Below are 19,985 nucleotides of genomic sequence, written 5' to 3'. Positions count from 1 at the left end.
TGTCAAAGTTTTGAGTCGGTGTATCGTCTGACTATCGGGTTGGAGAATTATTTATCGACTGTAAGAGTCGGTGTCCCGTCTGTCAAGCTATTGATTCGGTCTCTCGTCTGACTAGCGTGTGAAGAAAACTATTCGGTCGGTCTATCGGCTGACAATCGGGTGGGAGAATTATTTATCGACTGCCAGAGTCGGTGTCTCGTCTGTCTGGCTATTGAGTCGGTGTATCGTCTGACTATCGGTTGGAGAATTATTTATCGACTGTAAGAGTCGGTGTGCCGTCTGTCAATCTATTGATACGGTCTATCGTCTGACTATCGGGTGGGAGAATTATTTATCGACCGCCAGAGTCGGTGCCCCGTCTGTCAAAGTTTTGAGTCGGTGTATCGTCTGACTATCGGGTTGGAGAATTATTTATCGACTGTAAGAGTCGGTGTGCCGTCTGTCAAAATATTGATACGGTCTATCGCCTGACTATCGGGTGGGAGAATTATTTGTCGACTGCCAGAGTCGGTGTCCCGTCTGTCTGGCTATTGAGTCGGTGTGTCGTCTGACTATCGGGTTGGAGAATTATTTATCGACTGTAAGAGACGGTGTGCCGTCTGTCAAAATATTGATTCGGTGTATCGTCTGGCTATCGGGTTGGAGAATTATTTATCGACTGTAAGAGTCGGTGTGCCGACTGTCAACCTATTGATTCGGTCCATCGTCTGACTATCAGGTGAGAGAATTATTTATCGACTCTAAGAGTCGGTGTCCCGCCTGTCTCACTATCCGGTCGGTCTATCGTCTGACTCTCTTGTAGGGAGAATTATTTATCGACTGTAAGAGTCGGTGTCCTGGCTGTCCGATTATTAGCGTACCGATGGCCTACTTTCTTGTTGCGTTGGTTCCTACATGTTTGCTATGGGTCGTGCGTTAGTGTTGTCATGGCAATATTTATTCGTGTGCGTATACATGCATGCGCATGTACGGTGTATGTTAGTAAGGCGTGGTGTTTACTCGTGTGCGTTACATGCGCATGCGCCGTGTCTGTCTGTGCGCGTGTGGTGTGGGAGCTCACCTCGTGTTCGAGTGGTGTCGGTGTGTCCTTCGTGTTCCGGTGGTGTCGGCGGCGGTGGTGCCGTCGTGACGATGGTGTGATGGTGGTGTTCCGGTTCGGTGTGTCGGTGGATCGTGTCGGGGTGTCGTGTCGTGTCGATGTCGGTCGTCTGGTCGTTAGGTGGTGATCGTCCATCCGTGTCCGGTGTATCGATCCCTTTCTGTCCGTGTGTGTGGTAGTGTGGTATTGACTCTTTTTGAATCTTTCTGAGTACGTGTTTACGCGTGTCTTTTTTAGGGCTCTGGGGCATCGCCGAGCCACTGTCGGTATTCGTACCGTACGAGCGGAGTGTGGTGTCGATCTCGGTCGCGAGACGTGTCTCCAACGTGGGAAAAGAAGTTGTCGAAGAAGTCTGTTAGTCTGTTTGACTCTCGGACGTCATATTTCGTATCTGTATCGAGTCGATGTCGTACATTGCGTGTACGTGTACGTATATACAGCGGCGAGGAAATAGAGAGAGAGAGTGTGCGTTAAGCTCTCGTACAAGACTCAGGTGCGTGTGTGTACACGTCTCCCTACGCATGCTTTCTATTCTCATCGGGTTTAGTGAGTCTATTCTGTCTTCGGCCGGTCTCAGACCGGTCCGGCGGTCGTGTGTAATGGTGTGACGGCGAGTCCGCCGTCATCGGGCGGTGTCGCGGACTCGGTCGTCGTACAATAGTGGCGGTCGTCGTCGATCGACGTCGACGACTCGGAAGTCGTTTTGGTGGCCGTCGGCAGCGGCGTCGGCAGCGACGGCGCGGTGTCGCCGCCGTCGGCCGCGTGTCCGTTTGTGTTGCGAGCCGCCTCAGGGATGCAGGTCCAATTTTTGCCCGGTGCCAAAAATGTGGCCCCAATAGCGTTTTCGGTGCCACTGTTAATATCAATATTAAAGACAATTCAAATTAATATCAATGGCAATGTAATCAGTTTTCTATTTCAACAATAAGCATCACTAAAAAGGACATTATTATTCAGCACCTTATCAAAAGGAAATGTGTCCATTCCTCTACTGTCTGAAGCTATCGCCATAATCGCGTTTATCGTACGTTGACCAAGCCTATTGCGAGAACAATTCTTTGTTATATTCATCAAGCTAAATCCACGTTCAGCTTCAACGCTATCCGGCGCTAAGGAATACAGGAGAAGGGCCAACTTGCCTATTTCACAGTAGTTCTCGTTGTGAAGAAGACTGATGAAAAACTTCACTGCTGACATCCCACACTGTTCTGTATAGAGTAAGTCCAAACTTTCGTCAAATGAATAGGTCACTGCCTGACGTGACACTAGCTCTTCGTCGATCGCAGAATGCTTGAATTTTACTGCAATTGCCTGAAGATCTTTCGCCTGAACTCGTCGTCTATTTACCGGATCCAGCATCTGACATTTTTGTACAAAGAAATCCAGTTCTGAAAAGCGCCTTGAGATGCTTTCCACTGTCTGCAGAAGAAAATTGTGCATAGACTTTAAAGCTGCCTGAATTTCACGCGTATTTAGCAATGCGTTGTCTTCTGTTTCCTTCAGCAGTTTGCGGAAACCTTCTCCTCCAGCAAGTGACACTGCTTCTCTCACAGACCTCTCTTTCTCTTGGCCGTCAGCATCGTTGGACTTCACGTAGTAGCTCAATGTACGTTGTAGAGCGAGAATTCCACAGCACGTTGTGTAAAGTGTTTGATTTCGTGTTTGAAGATGGCGATTCACAGCAGCCAAATCGCGAAGAGGTTTCTCCAGAAAGCTCAAATATAGATGGAACTCCGGCTTTAAAATTTGCTCGTGAAGATCCGCAGCTAACTTTCTGACTTTGGATTGATTTCGCTGGTCGCCTATTTCTTCTTCGAAGAAAGTTACAAGTGGCTGAAGCAAATCCCAAAGTCGTTGCACGCAGTCGCTTAATGACAACCAGCGAACCTTATGGTACGTAACTAGCGTCATGTACGCTCCCTCGGGATCAGTCAAATCTTCCAATGATTTGACTCGATGCTCTCCAAACTTGTCTCTTCGTACGGCACTTCCTTGAAAGTAGTTCATGATTGATTCAATTGTTTTTTCAACAAACTTTGGCAGTTCTTTTCTAGCATCTTTAGCACAGAGTACAAGTCGATGAGTGCAACAGTGCTGTGAAAGCAGCAACGGATTGTCTAGACGTTCTCTTAGCTTGGCAATAACGCCGTTAATCGGGGATCGTAAAACTGAGGCCCCATCCGTTGATAAACAGACAAGACGATCAAGAGGCAAATTGAATCCTGATTCGCCTAGCACATCAAGAAGCGACGAAGCGATATTTTCGGCATCCGGGTGGCCAGACAGACGATGAAGGCACACTAAATTGGTAGCCACTTCGCATGTTTGAAGGTCAATGCATCGAGCATACACTATCATCTGTTCCTTAGTTGTAACGTCAAGTGACTCGTCAATAACTACTGACCAGAAAGGAGAAGCACAGATCGTACTTTTTGTTTCTGAAATCAGTACTTTCTCGCGTATATCGATTACCCCGTTAGTAATTGTTGTTCTTCCTGCAGCCATTTTTTCAAGCACCTTTGATGTTGGATCGGCAGCTCGGGAAAACTCGACAATGCATGAGGACTTTGACAAAAAAATGTTGTGTTTCGCAAGAGTGTAAGCAAGTTTCAGTGGAGCAAGACGCTGAAGCTTCTCTGGAGTTGTTGCTTTTTCCATTCTTTTTCTTTGAAATTCCCGTTTCTGGTGGAAATTCTCGACAATGCGTTTTCTCTGCTCAGCAGACCACTTCCGCATTGCAGCCATTTGCGTTTTATGCTTCCTGTCAAGGTGACGCTGAAAGGAGTACACCTTCATATCCTGAAATGTTTGTTCTCACAGAATGCAGATTGGAGTTTCACGGCCTGCACTCTCTGAGTGCTCTACCGTCACCAGGTATTTATCTTCCCACTCCTCTTTGTGAAATGTTCGTAATGCACGTTTCAATTTTCTAATCTTCCCAAGGCTGCTACTGTTTCTGGTACCTGCTGTCGTTTTGCCAAATTCAATTTCAGATATTTCTGCTGAAGACGTGGCCATATCATCATGTTCTCCAGGGCCACCGTCACTGAAATCGATATCTGAATAACAAGATGTTTGTACTGTAGTTTGTGGGATACTATAATAGAAACGACAAATTACCTGTACGATGTTCAACGGCACTCTCTGCCGTTCCAGTGACGTCCGGCGTCTCAGGGACGTCTCCGGGACACTCGGAGAGAGAAGAAGGTTGGGGAACTTCAGGATGGTGGGTAGGCGAAACTTCGGAAGGTGCAGGAGCCGTAGAACGGAAGAAAAAGCGGAGATCCCAGGATTCCCTGGAGGCCATTTCCGTGTTACGCAATGTAATAACGCACGCTACTTGAAGCACGTGGAAGGGGTACTGTACTGCACAAAACTATGGTTTAATAACTTACAAAATTCAAAGTACTGTATAATTAGAAATATTAATTATTAGCAGTTGCTTTGCTCCTGGGGCCACATTTTTGTTGGCTGGGGCCACATGTGGCCCCATCTCCATAGCAACGACATCCCTGCGCCTTGTTCAGGCCAAAGCGACCCGTCGTCGTGAGTCGTCTAATCCAGTCGGCTTCGAGATCCAGTCTCCTGGCGTGGTCGGTCTCCTGTTGGATCGGCGTGACATGCCAGACTCCGTCGGGGTTGTGGTTTCTGTCGTTGCAGTGTAGGTAGATCTTCTTTCGGTCCCACGAGCGAAGCTTGTTGCGGTGGTGTCTCATGCGCGCTCTGAGCGTGTCGCCCGTCTGTCCGACGTATTGTTTGTGGCATCCCGCGATGGCGCAAGTGATGACGTAGATCACGTTTTTCGATTTGCAGCTCAAGCGGTCTCGCCGTCGTCCGCCTATCGGGTGGGATCGGCCGGTGCTCGTACTGCGCACGGCGCAGCTTGTGGTCATGGATCTGCACGTCTCGCATTGTGCGTGTCCGCACGCCTTCGTCTGCGGTGTGAACTCAAGAGGTGGCGGCGGTGCCCTCGAGTCGTCGTATGCGTCCGTCTTTTCGGTCTCTACGGTAACGTCTTTCAGACGGGCACTGGTGATGTGGTCTCTAATGTTCTTTGCTCTCTTGTAGGCGATCGTCGGTTCTCGACCGAGTGTGTGTCGGAGTCCCGTGTCCTGCGAGAGCATCGTCTGCCACTCCCTGCGTACGATTTCGCCGGTGTCGGGAAACCACGGTGAGTAGGTCGTAACGAGTATCGATCTGTTTTCGTCCTCGTCGTTCTCGTGGACGTCGGCACCGTCGCCGTCGCCGTCCACGACGACGACGCCGGCACGATTGCGTTTGCGCTTTCGTTTCGGTCGAGTCTGTTCTCGTCTCTGTCCGTCTCGTTGTCGTAGCCGTCGTGTCTCGCATCCTTCCCGGGTCGCGCCGACGACGGCGGCGGCGGGAGGGGTGCGTCGTGTGTGCGGTAGTCGTGCGAGTAGGCTATCCGTCTGTCTACTCGGGTAGCCTCTGCGGGCGAGTCTGCGTCTGTGGTCCGTCAGGATTCGATCGTACTCGATCGGATCCGACGTCGGTCGGAGAAAGCGATTCGCCTCGCCCGTCACGACGGCTCGCTTCGTGGCCGTGGTGTGGCACGAAGCGTAGTCGAGGTACGGGAAGCGGTTTGTCGGTTTGAAGTGTGTCTTGGTGTCCAGTATGCCGCCCGTGGCGCGGAAGCGGTCGCCCTTGTAGGCGTGTACGTCGAGAAAGATCGCTTCCGTGTCGCTCTTGGCGTGTGTGAATTTGATCGTCGGGTGTGTCCGGTCGAGTCTCGCCAACATGGCGTCCAGCTGGGCGTCGGTGTCCTCCCACACGACGAATATGTCGTCGATGAAGCGCTTCCAGAGGCGCGGTTTGATCGGTTCGCCTTCGATGAAGCGATTCTCGAGTTGCGCCATGAATAGGTTGGCGAGCGTGGGCGCGACCCGCGTACCCATTGCGACGCCGAAGCGTTGTCGGTAGATCTTACCGTCGAAGGCGAACACGTTGTCGGCGAGTATGTGGTGTAGAAAGACCTCTACGATGCGGGCGAGAGCCGGGTCGTGGCCGTAGTGTCGTCCTAGCATGTCGACGCATGCGCGAATGCCCTCGTTTTGGGGTATGTTGGTGTAGAGCGACGTGACGTCGATGGTGACCAGTGTGGCGTCGGGTTCGATTCGTGTGCTCTCGAGTGTACGGATGAAATTACCCGAGTCCCGTATGTAACTGTTCTGTTCGAGTACTATCGGCTTGAGTAGATGGTCGATGTACTGGGATATGGCCTCCGTGGGCCCCGAGCTTCCGGATACTATCGGTCGGTAGGCCACCGGGTTTTTGTGTACTTAGCTCAGAAAGTAGAGCTGTTGTGTTCTGACGCGGCTCGGCGTCTTGATCAGGTGCCGGAGCGTGTCGCGGTCGAGCAGACCGTGCTCGTTTATGATCGAGATCGCTCGATTGATTCGGCTCGTTATGGCCGGTGTCGGGTCGTTGTCGAGTCGTTCGTACGTACGGGCGTCGTCCACGTGCCCGAGGCCGTTTTCGACGTACACGCGTCGGTCCTCGACGACGATCATCGAACCCTTGTCCGCCTTCTTCATGACGACGTCGGTGCGTCTGCTCAGTCGCTCGAGGGCGGCGCGTTCGGGCGCGTCCAGATTCTGAAAGATCTTGTGCCTCGGCCTAGATTCGGCCAGAGCTCGTCTCGTTCGCGTTACGTACGCCTCGAGAACGGCGTTCTTCGTGGTCGGCGGCTGCCATTTCGAGACCGTTCTGAACGGCGGTGTGGGTAGTCGGTAGGCGTGTTCGTTCGCGAAGTTGTCCGGAGGCGTGGCGGTTAGGGTTATGGAGTAGGGTTTAGCTCAACAGAACTAAACCTCACGTACCAGAACGTGCAGGACCATGCCTGGTCTGGTGATCGTGGGGGTTCCATTTCCAGTCTTGTGGGGTGCTCCCTTGGGTGTACGGCTTGTCATTAATTGTCAACAATCTCTTCACTGTTGGTGCAACAATTCTCTGGTCAAGTGTAGAGGTTGTGTCCGTTGGAACCATCAATGTTTTGGTGTCGAATGATTAGGAGTTTCTTCATGTGTGTTTGTTTTGTCCGTGTAGAAGATAGAAGGGAAGAAAGGAAAAGGACAGAAAGAAAAGGAGAAAGATAGAAAATTGAGTGACAGAGAGAGAGAGAGAGGGGGGGGCGGGGGGTTTGTTTGGAAACATGTATGGATCAGGTCTGAGTGGGTGGCCAAGAGGAGAAAGACAGGAGAACAAAAGAGATTAAAATTATATAATCAATTAATTAATTTATTAATCAATTACTATTTCATGCAATAATTCAATAAATAATTGATTCAGTTGGGGTCAAGCTAGTTGTTTTAATAATAATGTTAAGTAAGCCCATATGGGTGTATGGGTATGTGGATGTCTGCTGTGGAGTGTGGATGTCGAGGTATGTTGGCCAGGTACTTACCTTGGTGGGAAAAGATGAGTTGTTGATGTTGCACACTGTGATAGGATGATCTTAGGATCGAGTTGCTTGACATGTGTCAAAACTTGTTAGTTTGTGTAGTTGTTTCAAATCATCAAATGTCAGATTTCTTGTTTAATTAAGTTGATTTGTAATTTGAGTTGTGTATTGATTTTGTTGGCTCACACATTTGTTCAATGTAGTTTCGTATTGGGGGTAGTTTTTTGTATATGTGAGCACCAACATATGTCAGTCTGTATAAGAGTGTTTTTGGTGTGTACCTGTAATTGTAGAATTCTTCCAATGTAGGTCTGTCTTTTTGACCACCCTTGTGGAGTTTGTTGGTCAGAATGAGTTGATGGATGCTGTTGTGGTCAGTAGTTGATGTTAATCAGGATGTTAATTTGCTGATCCCCACTTTTGGGAAATGCATTCTGAAGCCGGAAATGTTGAAGTGGTACTTCCGGTGTGGAGGTCCTGTTCAGTGTTTACGTACTCATTGTCTATTTAGAGTTTGTTTTCTGTTAGAATGTAGTTGTTATTAGAGAGACAATTCAAGACAATATCGATTGAGCGTTTTCAGAGAGGTTATGTGTCAGATATGAGATGTGATCACTAATCAAAACGTTATGGAACGATATCCAGCTTCGGGTATCGTTTCAGCGTGCACATAAGCGAGCGCGGTGCCGTCTATTGGCGTACGCGTTTCGGTTTATAACCTTCATCAGCGCCAGACACGCATCGATGAGAATGTCTAACCTTGCAACACGCTAGAGAATGTCACTCGTCAGTTGTCGTTCATATAAAGAAGTTTTGAGAAGTCGTGACGTGATCGGAGGTTTGACTAGGTTTCAGAACAATGGATTCTTGTGTCCGTTTGACGTAATGAGTTCTTTTGGTATGTCGGCGGCGGGAGATATATGTCTGTATCCGGGTAATATTAGTCATGTGACTTGTTTGTTGTCATGTATCGAATACCCTTGTTCTTCGGCTTCAGAAGCAACGGTGACGGTGTGGTTGGAAAGAGCAGCTGGCATAAGTGATATGGACGAACAGAGCGAGTGATGATGAGCTCCCGATGAGGTGAAGACGACATCTGATCGGTGAGTCTGCGTGTATGGGTATGTGTGTCTATGTGTGACATGCAGGTTGTCTGTCCTGAGTGTTGTGTTTGCGTGGTGTGGGGTGTATGAGTGTTATTTGGTGTCGTTGAGTAAGATTGGGGGTAGAAATAATTTTTTATTTATTTATAAATATTTATTTATTAATTAAATAGTGTATTTATTTAATAAATTTAGTTAAATAAAAGGGGGAGTTTTGGATTAATAACGAAGCCAGGGTGAGTGTTATAGTTGGGGTTAATGTATTAAGTTAGTATATTATGCGATATATTAAATATCCTATTTAGTTGGGGTTACGTATTGATCAAATTAATTAGGTAAATAATTTGTTAGATGACTTGTTAGTTTAGTGTTAGAATTAAGGTTAGGGTTAAGATTGGGGTTAGGGTTGGGATTAAGATTATTTTTAATTAGTTATTTAAATAATACATTAAATAAATTATTAGGGATAGGGTTACGGTTAGAATTAGGGTTAGATCTAAAGTTAGGGTTAAGGTCAGGGTTAGGGTTAGAGTCAGAGTTAGGGTTAGGCCGTTAGGGTTTCCCCAGCCGGGCCGACCCCTTCCCCACCAGTGGATTTGCACGCGATACGACCAGAATGCCTTCGAGATGACACAAGTCGCGTGAGCGTGGGAGACCTCGATTCCAATCCTTTTAGTGTGGCGCCCGACTGTAGATTCACTATGTCTGCTTCAGTTGAGAATGACGTCACATATTGTGGTTCCCGTGCGTCTGGCTCACGAGGCCATGTCGTGTCGGTACGTATCGATCGGACTGTGGTCGATCCGTACGTTATCTGAGGAACACCGGAGTCTGCGCCGGTATCGCGTCAGACCGTCCCGCTGCCTTTCTCGGTTTCAGATCGTTGCTTCTTTGGTGTAACGGACTCTCTGTGGGTCGTGTCGTATATCGTGTTTTACATTGTGTTGTCGTGTCAATCTTGGTTTTATCTTGGTTTTATGTGTCGGTGTGTGTGTTTGTGTGTGTGTGTGTGTGTGTGTGAGTTCATTAAATCATCTCTATGTTAAATCAACATTCGTAGTTAGTGTCCTAGAGTGTCGGGTTGTTAGAGTAAGCGGGCGCGGCCGACGGCGGGAGGCCGAGGCGAGCTACGTCGATACAGGTCTTGTGGGCTTCCCCCTTATCGCGTGGTCGGGTGTAGTCGTTACCTATCTCCATGGAAAGCATCCTAATGTCGGGTGCTCTGCGGTCAGTGCGGGTTCTCGGCGATTTTAGGTTTAGGGTTACGAAGGGTTAGGCTATGTATTCGCCGTTGTGGGAGTGACTGTTTAGGCGATCTTACGGTGAAGGTAGAGAGTGGGGTCGGTGCGGGTTCTCGGCGATTTTAGGTTTAGGGTTACGAAGGGTTAGGCTATGTATTCGCCGTTGTGGGAGTGACTGTTTAGGCGATCTTACGGTGAAGGTGGAGAGTGGGGTCGGTGCGGGTTCTCGGCGATTTTAGGTTTAGGGTTACGAAGGGTTAGGCTATGTATTCGCCGTTGTGGGAGTGACTGTTTAGGCGATCTTACGGTGAAGGTAGAGAGTGGGGTCGGTGCGGGTTCTCGGCGATTTTAGGTTTAGGGTTACGAAGAGTTAGGCTATGTATTCGCCGTTGTGGGAGTGACTATTTAGGTTTATCGACTGTAAGAGTCGGTGTCCCGTCTGTCTGGCTGTTCATCCGGTCTATCGTCTGGCTGTCGGGTGGGAGAATTATTTATCGACTGTAAGAGTCAATGTCCCGTCTGTCCAACTATTCAGTCGGTGTATCGTCTGGCTGTCGGGTGGGAGAATTATTTATCGACTGTAAGAGTCGGTGTACCGTCTGTCTGGCTGTTCATTCGGTCTATCGTCTGACTATCGGGTGGGAGAGTTATTTATCGACTGTGAGAGTCTGTGTCCCGTCTGTAAGAGTCGGTGTACCGTCTGTCTGGCTGTTCATTCGGTCTATCGTCTGACTGTCGGGTGGGAGAGTTATTTATCGACTGTAAGAGTCGGTGTCCCGTCTGTCTGGCTGTTCATTCGGTCTATCGTCTGACTGTCGGGTTGGAGAGTTATTTATCGACTACCAGAGTCGGTGTCCCGTCTGTCTGGCTATTGAGTCGGTCTATCGTCTGACTGTCGGGTGGGAGAATTATTTATCGACTGTAAGAGTCGGTGTCCCGTCTGTCAAACTATTCATTCGGTCTATCGTCTGGCTGTCGGGTGGGAGAATTATTTATCGACTGTAAGAGTCGGTGTCCCGTCTGTCCAACTATTCAGTCGGTCTATCGTCTGGCTGTCGGGTGGGAGAATTATTTATCGACTGTAAGAGTCGGTGTACCGTCTGTCTGGCTGTCCATTCGGTCTATCGTCTGACTATCGGGTGGGAGAGTTATTTATCGACTGTAAGAGTCGGTGTCCCGTCTGTCTGGCTGTTCATTCGGTCTATCGTCTGACTATCGGGTGGGAGAGTTATTTATCGACTGTGAGAGTCGGTGTCCCGTCTGTCAAACTATTCAGTCGGTGTATCGTCTGACTGTCGGGTTGGAGAATTATTTATCGACTGTAAGAGTCGGTGTCCCGTCTGTCCAACTATTCAGTCGGTCTATCGTCTGGCTGTCGGGTGGGAGAATTATTTATCGACTGTAAGAGTCGGTGTACCGTCTGTCTGGCTGTCCATTCGGTCTATCGTCTGACTATCGGGTGGGAGAGTTATTTATCGACTGTAAGAGTCGGTGTACCGTCTGTCTGGCTGTTCATTCGGTCTATCGTCTGACTATCGGGTGGGAGAGTTATTTATCGACTGTGAGAGTCGGTGTCCCGTCTGTCAAACTATTCAGTCGGTGTATCGTCTGACTGTCGGGTTGGAGAATTATTTATCGACTGTAAGAGTCGGTGTCCCGTCTGTCCAACTATTCAGTCGGTGTATCGTCTGACTATCGGGTGGGAGAATTGTTTATCGACTGTAAGAGTCGGTGTCCCGTCTGTCAAACTATTCAGTCGGTCTATCGTCTGGCTGTCGGGTGGGAGAATTATTTATCGACTGTAAGAGTCGGTGTACCGTCTGTCTGGCTATTGAGTCGGTCTATCGTCTGCCTATCGGGTGGGAGAATTATTTATCGACTGTAAGAGTCGGTGTCACGTCTGTCTCACTGTTCGGTCGGTCTATCGTCTGACAATCGGGTTGGAGAATTATTTATCGACTGCCAGAGTCGGTGTCCCGTCTGTCTGGCTATTGAGTCGGTCTATCGTCTGACTATCGGGTGGGAGAATTATTTATCGACTGTAAGGGTCGGTGTGCCGTCTGTCATACTATTCAGTCGGTGTATCGTCTGACTGTCAGGTTGGAGAATTATTTATCGACTGTGAAAGTCTGTATCCCGTCTTGTCTGGCTATTGAGTCGGTCTATCGTCTGACTGTCGGGTTGGAGAGTTATTTATCGACTAGCAGAGTCGGTGTCCCGTCTGTCTCACTGCTCAGTCGGTCTATCCTCTGACTAGTGGGTGGGAGGGTTACTTATCGACTAGCAGAGTCGGTGTCACGTCTGTCTCACTATTCAGTCGGTCTATTTTCTGTCTAACGGGTGGGGAGAGTTATTTATCGACTAGCAGAGTCGGTGTCGCGTCCGTCTCACTATTCAATCGGTCTATCTTCTGGCTAATGGGTGGGAAGGATTATTTGTCGACTGCCAGAGTCGGTGTCCCGTCTGTCTTACTTATTCAGTCGGTATATCGTCTGATTTAGGGTAGGGAAGGATTATTTGTCGACTGCCAGAGTCGGTGTCCCGTCTGTCTTACTTATTCAGTCGGTATATCGTCTGATTTAGGGTAGGGAAAATAAATTATTTATTGACTGCCAGAGTCGGTGTCCCGTCTGTCTTACTTATTCGGTCGGTTTATCGTGTGACTGTCGGGTAAGGAGAGTAAGTTATTCATCAATTATCAGAGCCGGTGTCCCATCTGTCCTACTATTCGGTCGGTCTATCCTCTGACTAATGGGTGGGAAGGATTATTTATCGACTAGCAGAGTCGGTGTCGCGTCTGTCTCACTATTCGGTCGGTCTATACCTCTGTCTAACGGGTGGGGAGGATTATTTATCGACTAGCAGAGACGGTGTCACGTCTGTCTCACTACTCAGTCGGTCTATCGTCTGGCTAACGGGTGGGAGGATTATTTATCGACTAGCAGAGTCGGTGTCGCGTCTGTCTCACTATTCGGTCGGTCTATCCTCTGTCTAACGGGTGGGGAGGATTATTTATCGACTAGCAGAGTCGGTGTCCCGTCTGTCTAACTGCTCAGTCGGTCTATCATCTGACTAATGAATGGGAGGATTATTTATCGACTAGCAGAGTCGGTGTCACGTCTGTCTCACTACTCAGTCGGTCTATCCTCTGACTAATGGGTGGGAGGATTATTTATCGACTAGCAGAGTCGGTGTCCCGTCTGTCTCACTACTCAGTCGGTCTATCCTCTGATTAATGGGTGGGAGGATTATTTATCGACTAGCAGAGTCGGTGTCTTGTCTGTCTCACTACTCAGTCGGTCTATTTTCTGACTAATGGGTGGGGAGGATTATTTACCGACTAGCAGAGTCGGTGTCACGTCTTTCTCACTACTCGGTCAGTCTATCCTCTGACTAGTGGGTGGGAGGATTATTTATCGACTAGCAGGGTCGGTGTCACGTCTATCCGACTAATCTATCGGTTTAGAAATTGAAGCGAAGATTTCACAATATGTCGAATTTATCATCTGACTACAGAGTAGAAGAAATTATTTATTGACTCCTAGAGTCGGTGTCCGGTCTGTCTGACTATTTTATCGGTTTAGGAATTGAGCAGAAAACCAGAAAAACCGGCAGTGTGTCGGATTGTTAAAATAAAATATATACTAGCGCAGCCGACGACGGAAGTCCGAGGTGAACTCTGTTATAACGGTTTGGAGAGCGAAGGAGAATCGACAGCATAGTCTAGTTGTCCGATTATTAAATTGTTAACCCTTTCGCTTCCGTTACATTTATCACGCCCAAGTGTGACCTTTGCACTAATGTCACGCCTATAATATTCTAGCGCGCGCGCGCAATTATCTAGCGCGCGCGCGCAAGAAAGTACTCGCTTACGTATAGTTGCAACTACAGCCACATTTTAAAACTAAAAAACGAATTCATACACCTTTGAAACGCATATTAATTGCCTCTTCATATGATACAGTTTTTGTAACTGTTGGCAATTGTTTCATTATTTAATTTCGATTTGTTGATGCTACTCTAATTACTTGACAGCAAAACTTCAACCCAACACATCTATTCCAATTATAAAACTAAATTTACTTGTCATATATACAATAAATATAAAACAGATATATAAAAATATATGCAAATATATATACAAATATGTATACAAATATGTATACAAATATGTATACAAATATATATATAATCTATTTACAGTCAAATGTGATCTCACAAGCACCTCCATTTACGAGTGATACGTCGCAAAACAGTGTCTCTGAGCGGATGACACACAGAGGGGTACGTTGCATTGTTGGCACCGATAACGTGTCCTTATGTTTTTTCTACCTTCACGGTAGCAAACAATGCAACGTACTAGCCGCTCTGTTACAATCGGGATGTGTGAGCTATACTGAGGGTTTGGCTGTTGTTGTTGTTGTTGTTGTTGTAATTGTTGTGGTTGTTGTTGCAATTGTTGTTGTTGTTGTTGTTGTAAAAGTAGTTGTTGTTGCATTTGTTGTTGATGCATTGCTTGTTGTTGTTGTATGTCTTGTTGATGTTGCGTTTGTTGTTGATGCATTTGTTGTTGCATATGTTGTTGCTGTGTTTGTTGTAATGTTTGTATTTGGTGTTGATGTATTTGTTGCAATGTTTGTATGTTTTGGTGATGTTGTATCTGTTGTTGTACAATGATGTCTTGTAGGTCTTGTATCTCTCTTTGGTGCTGACAATCCAATTGAGGCCGAACCTGTACCACACGTTTGTTTGATTCGCAATATCGTGGTACAGGTTCGTGGAAATCGATTCCAGCCAACCCTCGTATAAGCTCACACCTGAAGTCTTTCTGCGAATACTGCCCTTTCCTCTTGAGAAGTGGATCTTGAGGATGTTGTTTTTGAAGGGCAGTAAACATGATGTAGCTGTTGAATACGGCTAAGTCAATCATGTGCAGAAAGATCTTCTTCCAGTACTTGAGGCTTTTGTGCAGGACTTCGTAGTACTTGATCATCTGATCAGATTTGTCTACTCCGCCCATGTGCACATTATAGTCGCCGATAGCCTCAGGTCTGGAAATCGTGATCTTGTGGTGCCCGTCATACTTTGCACGATCCTTGGTAAATCTTTCGCAGGGAGTATAACGGTGTCCAGAATGAAGGGTGCTCATGACCGTCACCACGCTTCGGTCCACCCACTGAATAACCAGAAGTTGTTCATCGCGGTGATAGCGAAATGAACCTAAAAAAAACTATTAATTTTATTTGCTAATAAAATTATTTGCTACGGTTACCACGTGGTGACTTGCCAAAGGCTCTTGGTGTTTTCATTTCTGGAGGAACACCCTTCCTGTTTTTCTGGACTGTACCACAAGCCATCGTACCCCGATTGTAAAGTTCCTTGAACAGAGGCCCTGAAGTGTAGAATTGATCTGTGTATACAGTGTACCCCTGATCAAGGAGAGGATCCATCATACGCATGACTGTACGATGGATCACACTTGTGTCATCCGCTGGTTGACGTGTCGTCTTCCGTCGTTTCCGAGCCGAGCCAGCCGATGTTGTTGTGGTTGCAGCAGTTGTTGTTGCAGCAGCTGTTGTTGTTGCAGCTGTTGTTGCAGCAGTTGTTGTTGCAGCAGCTGTTGTTGTTGCAGCAGTTGTTGTTGTTGCTACTGTTGTTGCTGCTGCCACTGTTGTAGCTGCCGCAGATGTTGTTGTTGATGCTGCAGTTGTTGTTGCAGCTGTTGTTGCAGCAGTTGTTGTTGTTGCTACTGTTGTTGCTGCTGCCACTGTTGTTGCTGCCGCAGATGTTGTTGTTGATGCTGCAGTTGTTGTTGTTGCTGCTACTGTAGTTGTTGCTGTCGTCGCCGCATCCGAACATTGTCGCTCTTTGCCCGTGTATACCTCGAAGTTGTATGTGTAGCCGGAGATGGAATCGCATACACAATACAACTTCACTCCCCACTTGACGGGTTTGTTCTTTATGTATTGCCTGATAACAGCAAAAACAAATTTAGTTAATTCCTAATTTTTATGTTAGAAACTTCTACATACCTAAAGCCAAAGCGACCTTTGGCTTTGACCATTCGCTCGTCAAGTGAGACACGGGCATGAGGCTGACCTAATTTCATGCAGTTGAGGCGCATGGCATCAACGAGGCCTCTCACTTTCCTCAATGGGTCAGCCTCTCGGTCCTTGTCAGTGCGAGGATTCTCCATCTGCAGGACCGATAGTATAGCGACAAAACGATTGCGTGACATGAACCGTCTGGCCCACAATCCATGGAATGGAAAAGTTGTGCACCAGTATTCAGAGAGCTCAGGAACCTTATAAATACATATATAATTAAGAAGAAACTACTAAGGAATTTTGCTATAGTACATACCTTTACAATTCCCATGTATAGTATGAGCCCTATGAATGTGTTCATCTCCGCAAGCGTCACTGAACGAAAACTCCCCTCTCCTCGGCGCCCTTGTGATGTTCCACGGTAAGACTTCTTGCAACTGTCTTCACCGTTGATGTTGCTGTTTCTAAAAAATATTATAATGTATTATATAACAAACGCACACAAAAGACATCAAACACATACATTCTGATGGTCTCCAGCATTTCATCGGTGAAGAACAGTTTGAAGACTCCAAGGGCGTCGGTTGGATATGTTGGAAGAGGGTAGAATCCAGGTGGCCTGAATGGTTGAAAAGGTGGAAGATTGAGTTGATATGTATCAACATGCGGATATTCAGACCACTTCTGGACGTTCAGTGGTTCGGAGCGGCGATCAAGGTGTTCGGCTGGCTCAGGCTCGGAATCAGACGACTGCTGTTGTTGCGACGATCGTTGAAACCGACGAGTGGCTATCCTTAGCCGTTGACGTGGCTGACGAGGCTGACGTGGCTGACGAGGCTGACGAGGCTGACGAGGACGGCGACGAGGACGTGACGTTGACGAGGACGACGACGGAAGACAAGGTGGGCTGGGAGGTGGTAAAACTGGGGGTGGTGTAGGAGAATGAGAAGGAGATGGAGGAGGTAACAAAGAATGCTGTTGAGGTGAAGGAGGGCTAAGAAATGTATAAAGATATTAGAAAATGTTTGCATGACAGCAATTTATTAGGTATGCAAAAACACATCCGGGTACCTACTCATAGCAACCACGACATACGTCTGTTGCTATGGGCATAACTCAAAATCTTCACAACAGAAAGAGCTAACTTCCAAACAATTTACATAAAACCGTCTAATAAACAGCGTATCGCGACAAAAAGAAAGAATTACACACATAACTGTTTTACTTACAGAGTGTCGTCATCGCTGTCAACGAGAACGGGAAGATCTTCCTCGTGGAGCGAAGCAGCATTGTCTGGTGAACTAAGAAATACATATAATATTAGAAAACTGTTTGCAGATTGCTATATATTGCGTTTGAAAATAAAACATCCGGGAACGTAGCCATAGCAACGGCGAACAACACTGTTACTATGCGCCTAACTTAGATTCTTCCCAACGGTCAACGCCCAAACTTCCCAAAACACTTCCGAAACGCTTACTGAACAGCATATCGCAAAGAAACGGCAAAATTTGACATCTAACCGTTATACTTACAGAGTAGCGTCATCGCTGTGTTCGCTCACGGGAAGATCTTCCTCGTTCTCCGTCCCGTCGTGGTCTGATGACAATTCCGACTCGGATAAACCTTCATCCTCGTTAGAAACCTCGTCGGCCGTCGTTTCGCATTGAAAGCGAACAGCCAAATCGGTAGGTAAGACAGAACCTTGGAAGCCACTGAAGCGCTCAGACATCGTGGCTGGAAAATTTTCTTACTAAGCCGCATGCGCCGCTAAAAATTTTCCCGTATGTATGGACACGCCCATAGGGTGTGTCTAACGGCTAAAATTATTTCGATTGGCCAGCAAAGCTGAGAAGGCTGGATATTCAAAGTCAAAGTCACGTGGCCGGAAATAGGCCACGCTATGACGTCAACGGCACTTGCGATATCTCGAGATTTCTACAACGTAGACAGCTGAAAGTAAGCTCATTCGAAAGAGAATTTATTAGCGATTCGTTCAGGCTATAATTTTAAAGTAAAAACAAGGGATCCGTTTCGGGAAACGGCCCGATCTAAACCGGGTACTAACAGGGGGCGGAGATAAAGTAAGCACGCTAACCTAAAGAACGCGCACGTAATAATAACGGTCGGTGAAGGGTTAATTCATTAATTTAGTATGCGGTATACTGTTGTGTGCATAGTGCTCACCTTGTCGATATAAAATGGGCAGATGTGGTGGATGGGAAGGCGAGTCCACAAGTGGCCGTGGATTACGAGGTTTCTCGAATCGGTCTCACAGACAGAACTGTGAATTACGAGGTTTCTCGAGTCGGTCTCTCGGACAGAGCTGTGGAGTGTAGTGTATCTTTTCCGTGCGGACAGACGTAACTCATGTGAGTGTCGGATAATCATAGTCGTGTTCAATTATGTTTTTATTTTTGTTATGTATTTCGATAGATGCAGTACTGCGGCTGTATAGCTCGGGTGTCGACGGTAGCTCGACGGCCGGATCTGCCTCCGATGCATGGGGACATACGGAGAACTAATTAGCTACAACGTGTAGTGTATATTCTCGTTTGCAGAGCAAACCGGAACGTGTGAAATTTTTCAATTTTCAACACCAGGGTGTGTTGTGATTTTTTTATATCTGATTGATCGGATGGGTTCGAATGGCCAACGATTCGAGAACGTCGTCGTCTTAGGGTTAGGGTTAGGGTTAGGGTTAGGGTTAGGGTTAGGGTTAGGTTAGGGTTAGGGTTAGGGTTAGGTTAGGGTTAGGGTTAGGGTTAGGGTTAGGGTTAGGGTTAGGGTTAGGGTTAGGGTTAGGGTTAGGGTTAGGGTTAGGGTTAGGGTTAGGGTTAGGGTTAGGGTTAGGGTTAGGGTTAGGGTTAGGGTTAGGGTTAGGGTTAGGGTTAGGGTTAGGGTTAGGGTTAGGGTTAGGGTTAGGGTTAGGGTTAGGGTTAGGGTTAGGGTTAGGGTTAGGGTTAGGGTTAGGGTTAGGGTTAGGGTTAGGGTTAGGGTTAGGGTTAGGGTTAGGGTTAGGGTTAGGGTTAGGGTTAGGGTTAGGGTTAGGGTTAGGGTTAGGGTTAGGGTTAGGGTTAGGGTTAGGGTTAGGGTTAGGGTTAGGGTTAGGGTTAGGGTTAGGGTTAGGGTTAGGGTTAGGGTTAGGGTTAGGGTTAGGGTTAGGGTTAGGGTTAGGGTTAGGGTTAGGGTTAGGGTTAGGGTTAGGGTTAGGGTTAGGGTTAGGGTTAGGGTTAGGGTTAGGGTTAGGGTTAGGGTTAGGGTTAGGGTTAGGGTTAGGGTTAGGGTTAGGGTTAGGGTTAGGGTTAGGGTTAGGGTTAGGGTTAGGGTTAGGGTTAGGGTTAGGGTTAGGGTTAGGGTTAGGGTTAGGGTTAGGGTTAGGGTTAGGGTTAGGGTTAGGGTTAGGGTTAGGGTTAGGGTTAGGGTTAGGGTTAGGGTTAGGGTTAGGGTTAGGGTTAGGGTTAGGGTTAGGGTTAGGGTTAGGGTTAGGGTTAGGGTTAGGGTTAGGGTTAGGGTTAGGGTTAGGGTTAGGGTTAGGGTTAGGGTTAGGGTTAGGGTTAGGGTTAGGGTTAGGGTTAGGGTTAGGGTTAGGGTTAGGGTTAGGGTTAGGGTTAGGGTTAGGGTTAGGGTTAGGGTTAGGGTTAGGGTTAGGGTTAGGGTTAGGGTTAGGGTTAGGGTTAGGGTTAGGGTTAGGGTTAGGGTTAGGGTTAGGGTTAGGGTTAGGGTTAGGGTTAGGGTTAGGGTTAGGGTTAGGGTTAGGGTTAGGGTTAGGGTTAGGGTTAGGGTTAGGGTTAGGGTTAGGGTTAGGGTTAGGGTTAGGGTTAGGGTTAGGGTTAGGGTTAGGGTTAGGGTTAGGGTTAGGGTTAGGGTTAGGGTTAGGGTTAGGGTTAGGGTTAGGGTTAGGGTTAGGGTTAGGGTTAGGGTTAGGGTTAGGGTTAGGGTTAGGGTTAGGGTTAGGGTTAGGGTTAGGGTTAGGGTTAGGGTTAGGGTTAGGGTTAGGGTTAGGGTTAGGGTTAGGGTTAGGGTTAGGGTTAGGGTTAGGGTTAGGGTTAGGGTTAGGGTTAGGGTTAGGGT

At 47.5% G+C, this 19,985-nt stretch overlaps 1 protein-coding gene across 1 annotated transcript; it reads right to left on the bottom strand.

Moving 5' to 3' along the window:
- Positions 1-2,017: 2,017 nt before the first annotated feature.
- Positions 2,018-3,844, bottom strand: LOC134197855 (uncharacterized). The gene has a single exon (XM_062667205.1). It carries the CDS (start codon positions 3,842-3,844, stop codon positions 2,018-2,020), a length of 1,827 nt encoding a protein of 608 aa, XP_062523189.1.
- Between the last annotated feature and the right edge of the window lie 16,141 nt (positions 3,845-19,985).

Source organism: Corticium candelabrum (assembly GCF_963422355.1).
Source record: "Corticium candelabrum chromosome 17 unlocalized genomic scaffold, ooCorCand1.1 SUPER_17_unloc_1, whole genome shotgun sequence".
In the NCBI taxonomy this organism is placed as follows: domain Eukaryota; kingdom Metazoa; phylum Porifera; class Homoscleromorpha; order Homosclerophorida; family Plakinidae; genus Corticium; species Corticium candelabrum.
Note: the sequence above shows the minus strand (reverse complement) of the source record. Positions and strands in the feature narration are given on the sequence as shown.